The 18,972-nt window shown below is 50.1% G+C and overlaps 1 protein-coding gene across 1 annotated transcript in view; it reads left to right on the top strand.

Moving 5' to 3' along the window:
• The window catches only part of FAM135B (family with sequence similarity 135 member B), a 270,098-nt gene that overhangs the window by 236,070 nt on the left and 15,056 nt on the right, over positions 1-18,972 (top strand). Inside the window, exons 10-13 of the mRNA XM_059395210.1 lie at positions 4,095-4,250; positions 5,010-5,083; positions 11,668-11,822; positions 16,858-18,850. Coding sequence (XP_059251193.1) covers positions 4,095-4,250; positions 5,010-5,083; positions 11,668-11,822; positions 16,858-18,850 — 2,378 coding nt within the window. The remainder of the gene's footprint in view (positions 1-4,094; positions 4,251-5,009; positions 5,084-11,667; positions 11,823-16,857; positions 18,851-18,972) is intronic.

Here is an 18,972-nt window from a genome sequence, read left to right as displayed (position 1 = left end):
GCGCTGGCTGTCCACATTGGACTGGTCATGTCCTCTCTGGGTGCCTGGTTTCCCGCGTGCGGAGGGCCACTCCGAGGGGAAGCGAGCGCCCACACGGACACAGTCCCACTGTGTTGTTGACCCTGTCCCAGCGCACCTCGCTGGCCGGGGCAGGGGCGGCTGCAGATGCGGACACAGACACGTGCATGGCTATGGGGACCCAGGAGGACGTGTCACTGGCTCGCTCTGGGGAGGGCAGATGCTAGTGGACCCCAGAGGGCAGGCTGCTTGGGAGAGAAAGTCTCACGGCCGCCAATAAGAGGCAGTGGAAGCAATGGTGGAGGCCAGGCTGGGGGAGCCCCAGCGGCGAGGCGTGCGTGTGCACCAGTGAGCAGGGCTCTTGGGAGGCAGGGGGACACTGGGACTCTGAGGGGGGCCTGCGTGCCCTGCATGGTGCACAGCTTGGACTCACCCCCAGGTCACAGGGATCTAGGCGGGACAGTGACAAGCTTGCTGGGAGTTGTGTGGAGGAGGAGTGTGTGTCTTGAGGCAGGAAAGGGTGGCTAATTCCATTTATAGCCCAAATAATGACAATGCAACTTCCACCCGCTGGATTCTGGCTCTCTCCTTCCGGCCTCCCAGCAGCCCTGAGAATATGGGGGGCACACAGATGTGTCCGCATTCATTTTACCACAGTGGACTCTGAAGGGCGGCTTCCTTAAAGCCTCTGAACCACTAAGGGCTGGGCTTGGGGGCTACTGCTGTTTTGATGATCCGGTCCCTATAGCGGCTCCAGTGAGAACTCAGGCCGGCAATGACTCTGTCTGAGATAGCTCGTGAAAAGCCAATGAACGGTTTCCTTCCTCCTCTGGTGCCGTCCCCCAAGCTACTGGGATCCTGCCCTGGTTTTGAGTGATCGTGTAGCTACAGGCCTAATTTTGTACAGTGCGATCAAATTAGCCCACTGTGGCAGGGATACCGATGGGGGATGGGGAGGGAACCAGAGAGTGGGACTGAGCTTCTGCCCACTCTATTGTCCTGTAAAGACCTGCCCTGATGCTCATAGGGAAGGAACAGAGCCCCCTCCCCAGCACCCCCAAAGGGCATGCAAACCCCACCAAACTGTTGGAGGCAGGACATTGCCACCTAGTGGCCGGCCACACCCGGTAGGGAAACTGCCATCAAAGGAGTTAGATGATGGGGGCTGGCTGAGTGGGGGTCTGCGTGGACATGTTTGCGTGATTTACAAGAAGTTGAAAACGTAGAGTTTTGTAGTCATGGAGCAATTTTCATGTATCGTTGTTCCAAGTGAATCCTGTAGACACTTATTAACCACCTACTGTATGTCAGCCACTCTGCTCACTGCTGGGAATACAATGGAGACACGGTTCCCAGGACTAGGGGCCCCAGGAGGAAGAGGCTTGCTCAGAAGCTGCCAGTAGAGTCAGGGCTCGACCGGCGGTTGTAAGAAGAGAGGTGTCCGGCTCTCCGGGAGGCTAACCTAGAAGGGCACAGAGTGTGCCAGGTGGCAGGGAAGGAGTGAACCAGGGAACACGGTTAGAGGCGGATGAGAAGCGTGGCAGGGGTGGTGGAGCTGCGTGGCGGAGCAGCCCCCTTGAAAGAGCACTGGGTCCAATTGTGTCCTCGTTCGCGTGAAGGGCTTCTCCTCGGTCCTGGGTGAGAAGCCCCTCCGTGCCCATCATCTGCAATTACAAAGACGCCCAGGCATCTGTGAAAGGCGACGAGTCCTCTTGTGGCCTAATTAGAAGCTTCTTTAACCTTATCTGGAGCCATTTCTGTAATCAATGAGGGGGAAAACATCATTCTCCCAAAGACACATTCCATGAGCAGCTTTGTTTTCTCCCCTTTCACTGGGGCGGCTGAGCTCAGAATTCACGCTGGGCTTGCTGGGTCCACCGCGGTGATGCTGGAGGAGCTGTGCGGGCCGGAGCGAGCAGCCCAGCGAGGGGCGTCAGTTACTGAGGCCTGGGGTGCCTCTCTTCGATGCAGGGTCACCAGATTTCTCCATAAAGAGTTACCCACTCCCTACAACTCGTCCACCACCGTGTGGTTACTGAGAAAATGGAGACGCTCAGGATGCAGGAAGGGGAGGGTTGTAGGAACGGTGTCTGGCCAGTGGTGCCTTGAGAGTGGTGCGTGGAGGGTTAGATCGACTTCAAGGACAGGGAGGTTAGACTTACCCTTGGAGCAAAGTAGACATTTCTAAAGAATCTTCGGAGACCAGGGGGCCTACACTGGCTCCTTAAACCGTCCCCTGGTGGGGAGCAGACATGCCCAGGGTGGTGAAGAGAGGGAGAAGAGAGGCCGGAAGATGGAGGGAGAAGGACTTCCGAGGGGGACGCGCAGTCCGGTCGGAGCCCGGTACTTGGAAGGAGCTGGGTGCATGCAGGCCACCGTGAGCACGTTGTGTGTCTAGGGCAGGTTGTGCCACAGGTAAGGCAGCCCAGGGCGTCAGGGGTGAAACGGATCCAAGCACAGACAGGTGTGGGGTGCTCCTTAGCGAGGGTAACTGGTAAAGAGGGGCCAGTTCTGGTCCACCCAGGAACCTCGCATTCGAGCCCAGAGGTTTTCCAGGGGCTGACCATGTGCCCCACTCTCTCCAGCATATTACTCAGTTTTCTGCCTCTGAACACCTTTGGCCACAGACCGTAAGGCTGAACCAAGAGTGGGTAGTCCCAGTTTGACCCCCGCCTCCCAACAGAGCTGGTGCAGGAAGTGAGCCTTCCGTCAAAGGAAGCAGGGCCGTTCTCCCACTTTGGGGCTGGTGTCTCATCAAAGACTGACCTTTCCTCTTGGAAGAAGCAGCTCGGAGATGCCCCGCTTGGTGGATGCCCTATACCCGGCAGCCAGTCCTGAATCAATAAATACCAATCTCCAAGAACTAAAGAATCTTACCGCGTGCCACGTTGCTCCTTCCCTCTTTTTCTTCCTCTTAGATCGATGCCTCACTCTAGCCCCCTGCCTTCCTCTAGCATCAGCCCTAAGTCCGAGAATAGCAGAAGGAATTCTACTGTTGTAAGCAAGACTTCAAACTTACTTTTCCTGTTATTACATCCAGTAAGGGGCCATTTGCTTTGCAAACCTGTTTTACTGATGAAGAAACTGAGACACGGAGCAGGGAAGGAGAGCAGAGATGGCCTTGAGATGGCTGGGGTTGCCTGTCCCCGGTATGTCTCCCATGACAGAGAAACCCCCACAACTCCCCACTGTTGACTCACCTTCCTATTGCTCTGCCCATGGAGGCTCCCCGCCGGCAGAGACCCTCCTTGACTCATCTTTGTGTCCGCATTTATTCAAAGCATGTGCCTAGGACATGGAAGGGCTTGTTACTAAATGGTGGGCTGACCACTCAGTGTCCGGCTTTGACACCTGGCTCCCTGCCTCTCTGAGACTTGTTCTCCCCTCCAGAAGCAAAGTCTGCCCCATTCCCAGCAGATGGCCTCCCGGTTCTAAACCGAAGCTATCCAAAGCTTCCCCCCAGAGGCTCTCGGCCCTCTCTAGGCTGGCATCTTCAAGTTGTAGTTCAGGCAACCCAAGATCCCCCCAGAAGCTATTTGGAGTGATGGAGGGAAGATGGCAGGAACACTGTTGAGCACCACCGTCCCACTGCCCTCGTGCAAATCACCTAACCATTTGATGCTCAGGTTATAAACACGTTAGCATCCCACAAGAAGGATTGTCAACACCTACAATGGAAAGGCAGTGTGGTGCTGTGGGTCTTTGGTTAGACAGCCAGACACCTGAACCCCAGCTCTGTGTGGCCTTGGCAGGGCTGCTGAATCCCTCTGATTCTCATTTTTTTTTTTTTTTCTGTGAAGTAATGTCCAGTAACTCTACTAAAGGGTAGCAGTGGGCATGAAATGCGGGAGAGGGAGTTTACACACACAATGCTTAGCGTTCTACCTGCCATATAAGAGCCCCGAAGGCGTAGATACTGTCCTGATTGTAGAGGACTGAGCCCAGAGTGTAATGTGATGCAGAGTCCGGAGGAAGGAGAGACTCACTGACAGCAAAGTCGGCAAAGGCTTCAGGAGGAAGCCTGCAGTAGCCTCACAGGGACGAGGTCCTTCACTACTGCCATTTTGCCTCTCCAGATGTTGAACAATCCCGAGAAGATAGCTGAGCAGATAAGTAAGGATCTCGCCTGGCTCACTTCCCACCTGATGGCTCTGTGGACCCAGTTCCTCGACACGGTGACCCTACATTCCCAGGTGACCTCTTATCTCACCCAGGAACATCACACCTTGAGGGTAAGGGTCAAGTGGTGTAAATCCTCTAGTCGCGTGCCAGTGGCCCCTTGATGGAGCTTTGCAACAATTAGTTCGGGGGGCAGACCAGGAATTGGGGTTAACTTTCATAGCTGTGAGCACCAGTCCTGGCTCCATCGAGAGCTCATGGTGAGACTTTATGAGCTGGCTCAGCCTCTGAAGCCTTGACCCCCTCCATTCATAAAATACCTGCCTTGGCTACCGGATGGCAGCATGAGGGGTGCTGCAAGTACTCTGGAAGTGTTTTTGAGAAGTGTTTTCAAATGCAAGATGTTGTTCTTGGTGTATTTGCCACGGGTTAGGAGCATCTGAATGGTACTGATGCTTCATAGATGTCGGTCTCCTCACTTGCAGCAGGAAGACCAGATGTCCGGGTCTGCCCAGGACGAGGTAGCTGTGCTTACGTGGCTGGCTTTGCAAATTCCGTTTCCTTTGCATTCACTTACGGTCACGGTTTTCAAGTGTCTTCTTCTAGTACAAGACACCTTCTAGTAGAAGACCCACCTAAACAAATTATAGAAAACTCTGGAAGAATGGGTTCGTAAATATGCATTAAACTTTGTCCGTAAGCCAGCTTTGGCCAAGAGAGGACACCTGTGGAAAGACTTGTTTCAGACTCTCTGGGTGGTGGACTCAGCTGTCCTTTGTCATTTATCCTTTGAAAAATCCTTTGTCTGTTTCCCTTTGGGTGGAAAATACCCACCCCGTGAATTAAGCTGTTCATGTGATCTTATTCCTCAGGTCCGAAGGTTTTCTGAGGCCTTCTTTTACATGGAGCACCAAAAGCTGGCCGTCCTGACCTTTCAGGAGAATCTGTAAGTAGACGATGCTATGCCCACGTCACGCTGTCAAAGTGGCCACCCAAGACATTCTCTTTCAAAGGCCCCTCTTCCCTCCGTCTCTGACTGCGAAGGAGAGAAGCCTTTCCACTCGCGCACATTCTAGCTGCGTCTTCTCTGCAGGCAGGAGTCAGACGAATTGCGGAGGCGGGAGCTAGCAGGTGACAGAGAAGGTCAATAGCCAAAGTTTTCTTTTGTTGAATGTTATTATGGTTCCATAGACAGAATCAGGACTTCCTAGGTCCCTGAAGACATCTGTGCTGAGTCTTCTTTGTGAAATGAATTAGAAGCAGGTGGTGTGGCCACAAGCTATGTCAGAAAAAAACACAGAACTCGCTGGAGACTCTGCAGTATCTTTGAAACACATTCAGCATAAGAATGAGGACGGAACTACCTAATTAGGCGGACCGATGAATTTCTTAGTCCGCCTTCCTCCAAAATTTAAGAAACAATGAAAACATGCTAAAAAAGTCAGAGGGTTAACAAAAAATGAGGTCATTCTCTTGTAGATCTCCCCCGTGGCAGGAACAGATGCGTCCCTCCAAGACGGTCTGGCCTTTGCTACCCGAGTTCAAGGGGTTCTTTTTGTTTCTGAACTATATGTTCACCTCAAAGAATAAATGTGGATGGAGTGATGATTGAGACCACCTGGTAGTTCCTGTAGGAGAAGCATTTCAGGGTCCTCTGTCACATAAGACAGACCAGAAGACCTTTTCACCCTCTGCTTTACAACCTCCTCTTCCTTCTCTCCACACTTCATCTGGTTGGAAAACCAGGAGACAACTGCAGTTTGCTTCACGGAATCTGACACTGGAGAGTGGGAAGGCTCCAAGCACAACGCGTCTTTGGTGAAAATAGCTCGTCTGGAACCGGGTGGTCCTTCGTCTTCATCCATCCCACCCAGCAACTAAAAGCAAAAGGGTTAGCCTGACAAGTTTGAGCAGAACTGTGAGGGCCGCTGAGCAACACACTCCAGGAAGCTCGCGGGAACCTGCTTCCTGGGCTTCCCCAGGAGGCGAACCCTCGATTGCCGGGCGTGCTGTGTTCCTCAGGAGCGTGGGCACACAGGGAGGGGACAGACACAGAGGCAGCTCCTCTTCCAGAAGGTTTTCGTTGAGATGCTGACCACTCAAGTTCAGAGGATATGTTGCTTGGCCGACTTGGGTTCAAGATCCTACTCCTCCATTGGGCTACAGCAGGTCCTTGAGAAAGTGCTGTTCTGTTGATGGGTTTGTTTTTTTTTTCTGTTTGTTTTTTTCCTTCTCCTCCTCTAGTCTTAGTTTCCCTAAAATGGGCAGGGTAAGAGCTGTAGGGCCAAATGAGAACATCCATGCCCATGGAACACGCTGTTCAAGCCACAGACTCTGCTCAGCAAATGTTAGGTGATGACTCATACGTTACACAATTGTTGATTGTGCATGTAAACACTGTGACACCACAGGGAACACATTGAAGATGCTGTCCTTGCGGGTCTCTCATTCTAGGGCAGAAACAGGCAAGACGTAAATCAAATGATCTCGGGTAGTGACAAGTAGGGAAAACCAAATCAAAGTGAGGACGCAGAACATGACAGAAAGGGATATGACCAGGGTCCTCATGAACGTTGAAGGACGAGCTCTCCGAGAAACCAACATCTTGGGTTTGTAGCGTTTGCTGATTTCCGCTGCGTGAAAGCTCCCACGGCGGCCACTGTCGTGCTGCCAAGATGCCATCTCTGCACGGGGCTGGAAGGAGATGTGTGCAGTCGGCTCTTGCAAGCCGATGGAGCACCTCCCATGACACTGGGCGTGGGATGAGGTCTGTTGCAGCCAAAGTGCTGGGAGAGATTCTCTCTGAGGTTGGGACATTTGAGTAGAGACTGGGGTTATATCAACCAGACCTTGATAGGAAAGAAGACCAGTCAGAGAAAAGCTGGTGTCGAGGCTGCTCTACAGGGATACAGAGTGTTTGGGGAGCAGCAGGAAGACAAGTGTAGCTATAATGGAGTGAGCAGGAAGGGGAGGGGAGGGAGGCAGGACCGGGGAGGTGGGTACGGACCAGCCGCTGTGGGACCTTATGGACCAGGACACTTATGGACAGGATTCAGGACAGAATGTCCTTATGGACAGAATTCATGTCCTTGTGGACAGACTTTGCACCATGACGGTTATGATTAAGGCCTTTTTAAAAAGCCAACAAATAGTATGGTGGAAAGACCTGATCTCAAACTTACACACGTGGTTTGAAATCTCAGTCCTGGAACTTACAAGGTTTGTGACATCGACCAGTTACTGCTCCTCCTTCGGTGGCTGCTCACACATAACACAGAGAGCCCTTCTTTCAACAGTTGTCCACTCGGTGCTGACTACGGGCCCGACACTCTTCCAGGCATTAGGTAACCAGCAGTGACTAAGATAGGCAAATCCGATATCTCGTGGGGCTTATATTTTAAGAGCAGAAGGCACATAAATAAGTAACTATGATACACACACACAGTAAGTGGCAATGAGAAATATGTCAGTGTGGTATGAATGGAGAATGCATTTCCTTTGAGCTGTCACAGGAGGGTCCCTGAGAAGATGACATGTGGCCAGAGGTCTGAAGCAGGTACGAACTGAGCCCTGCAAATTCCCAGGAGACCAGAACACCTGTCTCATAGAGCAGCTGTAGAGAAACTGAGTAGTGCCCACCAGTGGATATTAACCTGTAAGGTCAGGCATACACAAGGTTAGAAGCAATATTATTCAGGAGGAAGTAAACTTTTACTTAGGTCATTAAGAGTAAGAGGTATAGAACTGAAAGGGGCATTTTATGTCAGACTGAGAAAGTTACAGGAGGGAAGGGACAGAATGCTATGAACGGGGTTTCATCTAGATTGAGGCAGCGAGCCGGTGTGAGGCCGGCTAGCAAGTGTGCACTGGCCTGGGGGTACCCACTGGGGGTCGGAGCTGGAGGTGTGTGTAGGAGACAGAGCCACCCCCCAAATCAGGATGGACAAGTGGACATACAAGGTGGCCCCAGTGACATTCATCTGTCAAGACCATCAAGTTCAAGACCCATCTCCTTCAAGCTCAAAGCAGATTATATTTCTCGAACAGTGGGGCACAGTGATTTAGTACCCTGTGACATCCATGCCGGGGGATTGAGACAGCACTTCTACATGAAATAGGGTAGGTTGGGACAGGATGGCGTAGGGAGTAGATTCGGACGTGTTTCGGAAACACTTGCTTCGGTGTGTGTTTCTGGGAGCCTGTGGTGGTACTGGGTGGCCGTGTAGCATGGAGGCTGTTTCTTGCCGTGGATCGCAGCATTTTCAATGCAGTGTCGCAGTGTTTGGTAATAGTTTAGAACTGGCTCATAGCAAGTGTGTGTTTGATCGTCTCTCTCTTCTGCTTTCCCCGGGTCTAGCCTGTGCTCTTCACACAGAAAGGAGGGGCTCAGTTGAGAGCTTCTCGAATGACTGCATGCAGAAGTGTTCATGTGACGGAAGACCCATCCTGGGGATCTAACCCCTGTAACCATGACACTTGATTGATCACTCTGCCTTTTAGGTTCTTCTGTTCTAATAAGTATAATGCTAATTTTTAAAAAATCACTTACTCTACAAGACACTATGTCTATAGTGTTGAACACACGAGGCACCCTCCCTGCCTTCCTGGTGCTGTGTCTGTGGAGATGCCTCGGGTAAGAAGTCCAGCTAAGTTCTCTCCTGTGTTGGCTCACTGAATGCCCTTGCTAACTCTGTGAGCTAGAAACTGTATCCGTACTTCCCTGAAGAAGAGACTGGGAAAACCTCGGCTCACAGAGGTTAGGTAACTTATCTTAGACCACACAGCAAGCATGTGGTGCACACACAGATTTGCTAGGTCCAAATCCCTTATGGACCAGGACACTTATGGACAGAATTCAGGACAGAATGTCCTTATGGACAGAATTCATGTCCTTGTGGACAGACTTTGTACCATGACGGTTATGATTAAGGCCTTTTTAAAAAGCCAACAAATAGTATGGTGGATCGTAGCGTCCTTATAGTGTATCATATATAGCTGCGATTCCTCTGTATAGTGGTGAACCGTCACCCTAAGAAGCTGAATCTGGACTTCTCAACCTCCAAAATGGAAGTGCTGCATGTTGCTGGCTGTACTCCAAGAGTCAGGGACATGAATAGGTGATGTCCTGGGCCCTGGAAGCTCCAGGTAGCAGGTCTCTAGCACTTGTCTTCCTCCCCTGAAATGTTATGCCTGTTGCCTAGCATCTCCCCAGTTCCCCACGCAGCCCCTGGCCACCACTCTTTTATTTTTTTTACTCTGAATTTGACTATTTTCGATTCCTTCTGTAAATGGATTCACACAGTATTTGTCCTCGTAAGGCCGACTTCTTTGGCTTTGCATCATGCTCTCAAGGTTTGTCCACATTGTCACTGAGGACAAGGTTTCTTCTTTTTTTAAGGCTGAATGATAATATCCCATCATTCTGCATTTTCTTTTTCCTTTTTCTCTTCACGGACACTTAGTATGTCTCCATAGCCAAGCTGTTGTGACTAGAGCTCCTGTGCACGTGGGAGGGCACGGATCTCTTAGAGACCCTAATTTCCATGCTTTTGGATAAATACCCAGAAGCAGGATTTCCAGATCGTATGGTGCTTCTATTTTTAGATTTCTGCAGGACTTCCATACTGTTTTCCGCAGCAGCTGTGAAGCTTTGTGTCCTCACCAGCAGTGTCCAAGAGCTCCAACGTTTCTACATCCTCACCAATGCTTGCTTTTCCTTGGTTTTAAGAATAGCCATCCTAGGTGTGAGGTGACCAAATTGTGTACGTGCTCTAGAATTTTTAGTCATTTGTTTAAATACATCCTCACCATTGTTTTAGGTACTCAGTCACATTCACAAAGTCCCAAAGTCAAGAAGCCACCTTCTGGCAGGAGGTCATTGGTTGCATAAGGAAACCCGCACCAGACTCTCCAGCACCTCTCCTGCTGGGCGATGGTTCCTTGATTAATCACCTGATTTATCCATGACTGTGAGGTCTGTAGGTCCAGAACCAAGTTTCCATCCAGGAGGTATCTTCCCTTGCCTGGGGCCGGGTCCTCCACCTACGGGCGTCCAGTCAGCGAGCATACTAGTATAATAAGCTAAAAACTGGACCACAAGTTCCAGGTTCAGATGATAGCTAGGAAGTGTAGGATTGATTGCAACAAAGCTCCATTTAATTATTGAGGGGAAGGTTCACAATATTAGGAAGCTGCTACAGGCATCATGGCTTTGAGGAAGAGCATAAACACATTGCTCACCCTTTTCCTTTTTTTTTTTTTTTTTTTTTTTTTAGAGACAGGCAGGGCGGAGAGCAAGGGGGAGGGGCACGCAAGTTGTGCGTTTGCCCTCACAACTCCGAGATCACAATCTAAGCCAAAACCAAGGTTCAGCCGCTTAACTGACTGAGCTGCCCAGACGTCTCACATCGCTTGTCCTTTTCGATCATAGGTTAGAATGCAGTTGAAAAGTAAGAAAGAAATGAAATAGTCGTATTTCATATGTATATTCAAAATACGCATACAAAGTATCCTATGTGCCTTCCATACCTTTGTTCCCGGGAGTGCAGAATGAGAATTGTCCCTAGGCTCGTGTGCAGTTCTGCCACTATGAGCGGTTCTGTGGGAGCAGGTGACCTGCATGGCTGAGGAGTGATGTGGGGACGTCCAGAGGTCAGGCTGCTCTAAAAGCAGTGACAGACAGACAGACACACAGAAGCTAGCGACGTATGTGCAGTTCTTCTCCCAGACTCCCCAGCCCGCTAAGGCTTCTCCTCTGGTCTAAGAGTGACGGAGGTGGAACGGGGAATGACGGTGCGAGAACATTCCTCCTTCGTGGCAGGACGTTAACTCCTTCCGCAGGGACTTGAGAGGGGAGTAAAAGTTTCCCACCATCCCGTCTTTGGAACGACGATTACTGATGATTTCAAGCTCCGCAGTCCAATTCCTGCTGCTGGAAGGGGGTTTGACGTAGGAAGGAAGAATATGGGGCGTTTTTAAATCCCGCATGGAGGAATCAAAACTCACGCTTCCTGAGCGAGGGGCGCTTACATGCTAATGCAGGATGCTGGTGACCACACAGTAAGCAATGATGCAAGAAAAACAAAAACAAAACAAAACAAAATCTTAAATGGTCCTTAATACAAATGCCACAACATAGGATTCGGACCCTAAGTGTTATAAGAGATTAGAAAAGCAAGAATAGAGGATACAGAGCTTGAAGTTTTTCCTCCTAAGTACTAATTTAAGATTCCTAGCCATTTAGAAGCTCAGCTCCTGTTGCCCTGGAAAGGTATTTACTGCAGATCACTGAAACAGAAACGTGATACGGGTCCCTGATCCTGCGATCTAAGAGCTCTGGGCTGGGTAGCCCCCGCCACCGGGGCTGGGTAGGTGTCTGGGAGAAAGGAAGAGAGGACAGACAGACAGGGCTTGGATGGTCAGAGCCTGCTGAGTGCTTTCTGGATGTGTTTTTGGGATCAGGCGATGGGGCAACGATTCTTTCCACATTTAAAACTTGCTCCAATGCTCACCCGCTGCGTGTGTCCCCAGGATACAGACCCACAGCCAGCTGTCTCTGGACATCCGAAACTCCGAGTACCTCACCACCATGCCCCCGCTGCCCGCGGAGTGCCTGGACATCGACGGCGACTGGAACACCTTGCCGGTTATCTTTGAGGACAGATATGTGGACTGCCCTGCCACAGGTTGGTCTTTGTTCTAGAAAGACTCAAGACTAAGGCTTCTCGCTGGGTCCCAGTCAGCGGCCCTCCTTATGTTCCAACAGCAGGGGAGCCAAATCAAGGAAGGGATTAGTCAGTTCATGGAGGAGACGCGAACCCTCAGACTACACTAGTTTTCTGAGATGACCTTATGTCGGTGCCATTGACAAATCAACACAACAGAAGGGTCGTCGTGGTAGAGACCCCCTTCCTGACTCCCCCAGGGTCGAATCCTAGCAAGTGGCTCAATGTTCTCCCCTGGGAAATTCCCATATCCCCTCACCCAGGGCAAAGGTTGGCCATCCTTTTGTACCTCAGTGACACAACTCAAATATAAAGTCGTTACTTATTGAACTTTGGGGACATCCAGGTCAGACTCCTACAGAGCGCTTGCTTCATGTCTCGAGAAAGCAGGCTGCATCCGCGATTGGATGTGTGGATGAGCCGCTCTGCTGGGAGGGAAAGACAGCGTGTTGGTGTGTTGGTCTCCCCACCGTGGTCTGTCTCGTTGGGCTGTGCAGCATGTTTGGGCACTGACAGGTCAGTGGGAGACCAGCCTGGTACCCACGAGGCATCCCATGGGTGTTCATCTTGTCTGCTCCCACAGCCCGGCTGCTGGAAACCCAAAGCTATCACAGCTGAAGTAGACCCATGATCCCTTAAAGAGCCAGAAAACAGCTAGATGGAAGTTTTACGTGTTTCCTCTTTTGAATCCTATTAGAAACAAAATGAAACAAACAAACAAAACCCGTAAGCCCTATTTTACAGACAGAAGCTGAAGCACGATGAATACAGGTATGTAGTAAAGACGCAGCTTATAAAAGCCGACTTTCAAAGCAAGTCCTTCCAGCTCCAAGGTCCAGGGTCTGCCCTGCTCTCTCTTTGAGAGGCGTTTCAAACTGTGATGCTGGGATGCCCATCATTTAAATTAGGCACCACTTAAATTTCAGAGTTTCTGCAGGCAGAGATTTGTAGGATCTTTTTCAAAAGTCAAGGCGACTTCCAAGGACAGTCCAACTTTGTGATGGAGAGATCGTACTGAATTCTCAGTTGTGCCCTGACATCTAGCGTCAACACTGGGTATGGCAGCGAGAAGGGAACGCATGCTAGAGATGGCCACCTACCCAGGTGCTCACAAAACACTACTTTGCACCAAGGCTGTGTGTGTGTGTGTGTGCACGCGCTCTTATCTTCATTACAGTTATATACTATAGCTACAGAACACTGAATAGGTGGAGAAGAAATTTACAGTAAGTCCCTGTGATCGGACCCTCAGATGTCACTGCTAGGCTTCCTTGCAGAAGATCATGAGTCTGTTTTCCTTTTCAGGTGAATAGATACTCTAATGGGTGCAAATTTCAGTCCTGCAACTCACACATACAATTACACTGCACATCTGTATTTTTTTTTTATAAAACTTTGCATCTCCTGAGCCCATCGGTTCTGCCACACCTGCTGGGAATGCGGCCTTGGCTTTTGTGGGTGTCCCTGCTAGGTCTTCTCTGCCTCCCTGCTCTAGACTTGGACGTGGCTTGGGGTCATCTTTCTGGGGCCTTCTGCCCGTGCAGGGTCCTCCAAGTCTCCTATTGTCTGTCTCTGTGTTTTAAAGGAAGCATCTCTTGCAGCTCCTGGAAGGTATTGGGGACGGGGAACTTGAATGAGTCTACGGCTCCAGCACTAAGGATCCCGTCTTCCCAGAAGGACCCCGGGACAGTGGCTCTCAGAGGGCTGGCTGTTCCCCGAGACTTCTCTTTACAGACCTCTCTCCTGTCCCTTCCCTTTTCCCAAGAGTACTTCCCCACTCAAAACGTTTCTTGACCTTCTTTCTTCCTTCACAATGTGTTCTGACGATTCTTTAATCTCCGAGCAAAAGCGTTAGCAAATAAAGAACTGTTTCCCTTTTCCTCCAGGGGTTGGTGACCTTAATGTGATTTGCAATGAGGTCATCCAATTTGCACTGCATCATTTCAGCATGATGAAGAAAGGGAAACAAAAGAGTCCCATTTCCAAATTAAGAACAGTAATATGGATTCACGGTCTGCTACAGCACATGGGTAGATACCTACTGTGTTCCAGACCCTTGTAAATTCGGTCCTTCGTGTCTGCAATTCTTTCTCCCCAGTACCCCTGACTCCTCTGTCCCAAAGCAGTTGAACCTTCTACCCAAGGGCCTTAACAGTCGCCGGCCCACCTCCGCTGGGATCTTTGCTCCAGCTGTTAGTGACGGTGAAACTGGGCACAAGGAATTGTAATTTCTATCTCGGAGGCCGCCTGTGAGCCGCGGGTAGTGCATCCACAGACCACTTAGGAGCGACCTGCACAAAGGGAGTCACGGTTGTGTGTCGGCAGATAAGGGTCCTGGGCTAATGACTAAAAGCATTCTCTCGGAAGTCGATCCTCTGCTGTGCTCATTTTCCCGCAGCTGGGGTCGTGAAGCCAGTGCTGTTATTTTGACCGTCTTCCTCCTCGCTGGTCTTTCTGTGTCCTGTCTGCAACTGTCAGTGTAGATCACAGGCATCTTTCATTTGTGGTCCGAGAACCGGCGCATTCCCCCTGCCTGTGATGTAAAGACCTGACTCCTCACTCAGACGGGGTGCTCGGGCCGTCCAGGCTGTGGCTTCCCTCCTCCCGCTGACTCCATGCCCATCTCACGCCCACACCCCTGACCCCTGCTCCGTCCATATGGGACCTAACGGATACCTGGCCAGAATGTGCACGCCAGGCTTCTGGGGCTTGGCCCTTGCTGTTCTGTCTGCCTCGTGTGGCTCATTAACTCCCTCTCTGAAGAACCCAGTTCATGTTCTCCAGGATACAGCCCACATGCGTCCAGCAGGAGAGCCAACTGTACCACACGTCATATGCTTCCCAGTATTTTGAAATCCCTTAGAGATGGAGACCAGTTCATTTGTATAACTGATCCCTACTTTCCCGCTCTGTAACCCATGGCCTAATATAAGGCTCTCGCATAGAGTCAGCCCATGCATTATTCATGGATTAAATAACATTGATGTTGTGGGTTTTTTCAAACCAATATAAGTAGTTTGTGAGAGTAATTGCCTTTGTTCTGTTGCATTCCCGTTCTATTCTCAATTCATTTTACGGACACAGTTCCTTGTGTGGCGGCCGCGCTGTTAGCTGTGGGCACGCCAGTGCTCCTACTTCGTAACCCTTCTCTCCCGTGGGGACAGGAAATGCACAGGTGGACTGTGCGGTGGTGGCAGAAGAGTATCTGTATGGAGGGGACATGGGGACTTTGCTCAGAGAACCTCTAACCCCCTGTTGGTTAGGGGAAAGGCCCCAGAGAAAGAGAAATTTGCTCAGTCCCAAGATCTGAAGAACATACGCACATAAAGAAGAGACCCGTTATTTCCAGATCTTTGTTCTGATCTTTGACCTAGTCATAAATGCCACCCCAAGGTGTGAGCCGGTGATGTGGTTTGTAAGTGTCTCAGTGGTTCACCTCATAACATCCGATAGTGGTTATAGGCCTTCAACTTCTGTGAAAACCATCCAAAGAATTTAAAAGTTTTAAAGAAAATAAAAGCCCAGTCCCCTCTTTTTTTGTCTGGGGTATGTGGACATGGAGTAACATATCAGATGGCTTTTCTAAGAGATCTGTGGGAGACTCTTGTTTTCTTCTCTTTATGCTTTATTAGAGAGACAGGAAGGAGAGATAGGGTAAGAGAGACAATAGTTTACCCTATAGAAAAACGCGAGAAAGAAGGTCCCGCGTGGACCCCGCCATCCTACCGGGAGGATCAGATTGATGTGGGAGCCTCTGTGATCTGAACGCCATGCAGGATAACTGCCCTGGTGACAGAGCTCAGATGCGGAGGGTTTCTGTCCAGAAGCAGGAATCTGTCCTCCCCATGTGACAGCTCCCATCATCACTGTCCTGTGAGCCATGTCTCTGAGGCCTGCTGGTCGCTGTGAATCTGCCTACCGAGAGGTGAGCAAAGTGAGCTCGAAGGGGAAAAACAACTTATTTAAGTCCTGTCATTGCTCAAGGCCTCACAGCTGGCGGCTGCCCATGTCCGGACCGGAGCGCAGGTCTTCCTGGGTCCAAAGCTCTTTCTACAATGTAAATACTATACAGGATACAGAGAAATGTTTTAATAGGTGTAAATAGTAATTGTTAAAACTAGTTTGATAAGTAAAAGGCAAATCATGAATTATAGTATTTGACAGTTTTACGTTAGTACAGGGTGATTCAGACACCAATTACCTGGTGTTATGTCAAAGAGGTTAGGGCACAGCCTCTGATAAGATGCCCTCATGTCAGACAAAAGCTTGGGGGTTCCTAGGCCACCTGCCCTCCTGGCCAATTGGCTACTAATTCAGGGGGTCCCACTACTCCCTCTGGTTCAGTGATTTGTTAGAACAATTCACAGAACTCAAGAAAGTGCTCTGCCTAGGATTACCATTTTAATATAAAGGAAATAAATAAAGACCAGCCAAAAAAAGACCCCAGTAGAGCAAGGTCTGGAAGGGTTCCAAACATAAAGATCCCAAGACCCCAGGACTGGTCTTCCTGGCAAATCAATGTGTATTGCTCCCTTGGGAAGCTTCCTGAAGCCCCAGGGTCCACAGGTTTTATTGGGGTATCATGATCTAGGCATGGCTGGTTGAATCATTGGCTGCATGATTGAACCACTCCCCCCAGAGCTCATACTGGTACTACGGGGCTCAAAGTTCTGACCAAATAGTTAGTCTTTCTGGCACAGCCAGCCCCCATTCTGACTCATCTCCTTAGCATAAACTACTAAAGACTAAAGGACTGGTCATAAGTCACCTGGTTAGTATAAGCTTTCCAGGGCCACCACCAATAACAGAGACTCTTTCATCACTTGGGAAATTTCATGAATACAGTGGTTGTCCCCCAAGAACCAGGAACAAAGTTCAGCCAAATGTTTTATTATATAGTCAGGCTTTTGGATAGTTTGTGGACATAGGTTCTTAATCTATAATACATTCTTCTTTGTTTGTTTGTTTCTTTCTTTCTTTCTTCTTCTTTTTGTAGGGCACAATTTGAGTATTTACCCTAATTTTAACGTCCCGACAAGTCCTGCAATAATGAATCTAAACAATAGAGAAGAGAACCCTACTGTAAATAGAAAATCACCTTTCAGGGAAGACCTTGTCTTGCCCACCGTGAAACCACCCCAGGTGGACTCTGATAGAGAAGTTATTGGGTGTCCAGAGCCAGAGGACAAAGTAATCACACCACAATGTACGGACACGTGCTCCGAATCTCAGGTGTATCTGACAATTGGTGAATGTCAGAACAAAGCAGGTTTGCCTGAAGAGGAATGCTGGACTGGCCAGAGATCTGATCTTGGAACACATTCACTGGCAGATGAGGACCCACCCAGAAGGAGTCCAGGTCCAGAGGATGGCCAGGTCCCGGCACTCACCTACATTGATGTGAAATCTAGCAATAAGAGGCCTTGTAGTATGGAGCCCACAGTGGTCATTAGTGCTCAGCAGGAGAGTGGGCACTCTCCAGATAGCTGTGAATCGGACAGAGCTGTACCAGGCCAAGAGGTAGCTGGGGTTGGTCACCAAAATGCCATCCTTTCAGAGAAAACAACACCGCATGAGTTAAGTACTCTGGGAAAGGTTGCAGACCAGGAGGGCAAGATGGCACTGCTGAGTCTGAAACTCATCCCCTCCGAGCCCTGTGATCCACTAAACTCAACTTTGAGGGATCCCTTGGATGTTAGGGCTTCCCCAAAAGACCCTCACTCAGAGGAGCAGGAAGAAGTGTCAGTAATTTCTGGGGTCATCAAGAGATCTTCTTCCATCATCTCCGATTCAGGCATTGAGAGCGAGCCAAGCTCTGTTGCCTGGTCCGAGGCGCGAAGCAGGGCCCTGGAGTTACCCAGTGACCGGGAAGTCTTGCACCATCTGGTTCGAAGGCATGCTCTGCACAGGAACTCCTTAGAGGGTGGACACACAGAGAGCAATACGAGTTTGCCGAGTGGGATCCAGGCATCTCTCACCTCCATTAGCTCTTTGCCCTTTGAGGATGAAGAACGGGAGTTGGCGCTCACCAAGTTGACCAAGTCTGTGTCTGCGCCCCAAATCAGTAGCCCAGAGGAGTCTGCTGAAGACACGGACACCATGCAGCAAGGTGGAGATCTTGCTGAAAGTCCAGCCATACCCATGGAGAGTGTAGACTCCCCGGCATCCAAAATCCCGGATGCTGGCGCAGACCATTCCCTTGTGCAGGTGGTTTCAGGTGCTGATGGCCAGCTGGTCCCTGGTTACATAGACATCCCCAAAGGTACAGAGAGTCAGTCTGATCCTCAAGAACCTTCTTGTCTTGATGGGAGGACTGAGAACCTTGTAGGTGTTGAAACCAAAGGTCTTAATGTAAAAATACCACGTATCATTGCACTTGAAAACCCTAGGCATGGATCTTATCCTAGAGTACTAAAGGAGACCCCAGAGGGCAAGCCTGAAGACTTGAATGTGGAGAATAATGCTCCTTCCAACAGTAGCATCTCAGATGATGAGACAGTCGCCCACCATAAGGTGCCTGAGTGGAACTCTAGGACAGCTGCTGATGTCAGCGACCTGGAGTCCACAGACGAGCAGAACAGCTCACCAGGCATCGTCGATGATGCAGCTTTTAGCGAAGGAACTCAAGCTCGTCTGGAGGCTGGACGTGAAGCAGGCACTGTGGGTTCCACTGTGACTCCCTCCACTCACTCCCAGGTTTTAGGAAACCAAGAGCCAAAGACAGGCACTTCCGTCATGGCGTCTCACCTGGGTTCAGTGGAGACCTTCACTCTGGACAGCCTGAAAGCCGTGGAGGTCGTCAACCTGTCTGTGTCTTGCACTGCCACATGCCTCCCTTTCTCATCTGTGCCCAAGGAGACCCCTGCCCGGGCTGGATTCTCTGCCAAGCAGACCCCATTGCCCATCACTCATCAACCTTTGGGTTCCTTTGGAGTTGTCTCCACCCATTCGAGCAAGTTGGAGGAAGAAGTCAGTGAGAGGATGTACAGGTAAGCTGACCGCTGACTTACCTACCCAGCAGGGCTCTGGATTCCCCACACATTGCTCAGGTCCATGCATACTATTTCAATGCTGAGATAGGAGTTACTTTCTGATTTAGATAAAGTATTAT

This window comes from Mustela nigripes, chromosome 3 (genome assembly GCF_022355385.1).
Source record: "Mustela nigripes isolate SB6536 chromosome 3, MUSNIG.SB6536, whole genome shotgun sequence".
NCBI classification, from domain to species: Eukaryota; Metazoa; Chordata; class Mammalia; order Carnivora; family Mustelidae; genus Mustela; species Mustela nigripes.
The sequence above is the reverse complement of the archived record's forward strand: the minus strand, read 5'-3'. Positions and strand labels throughout refer to the sequence as shown.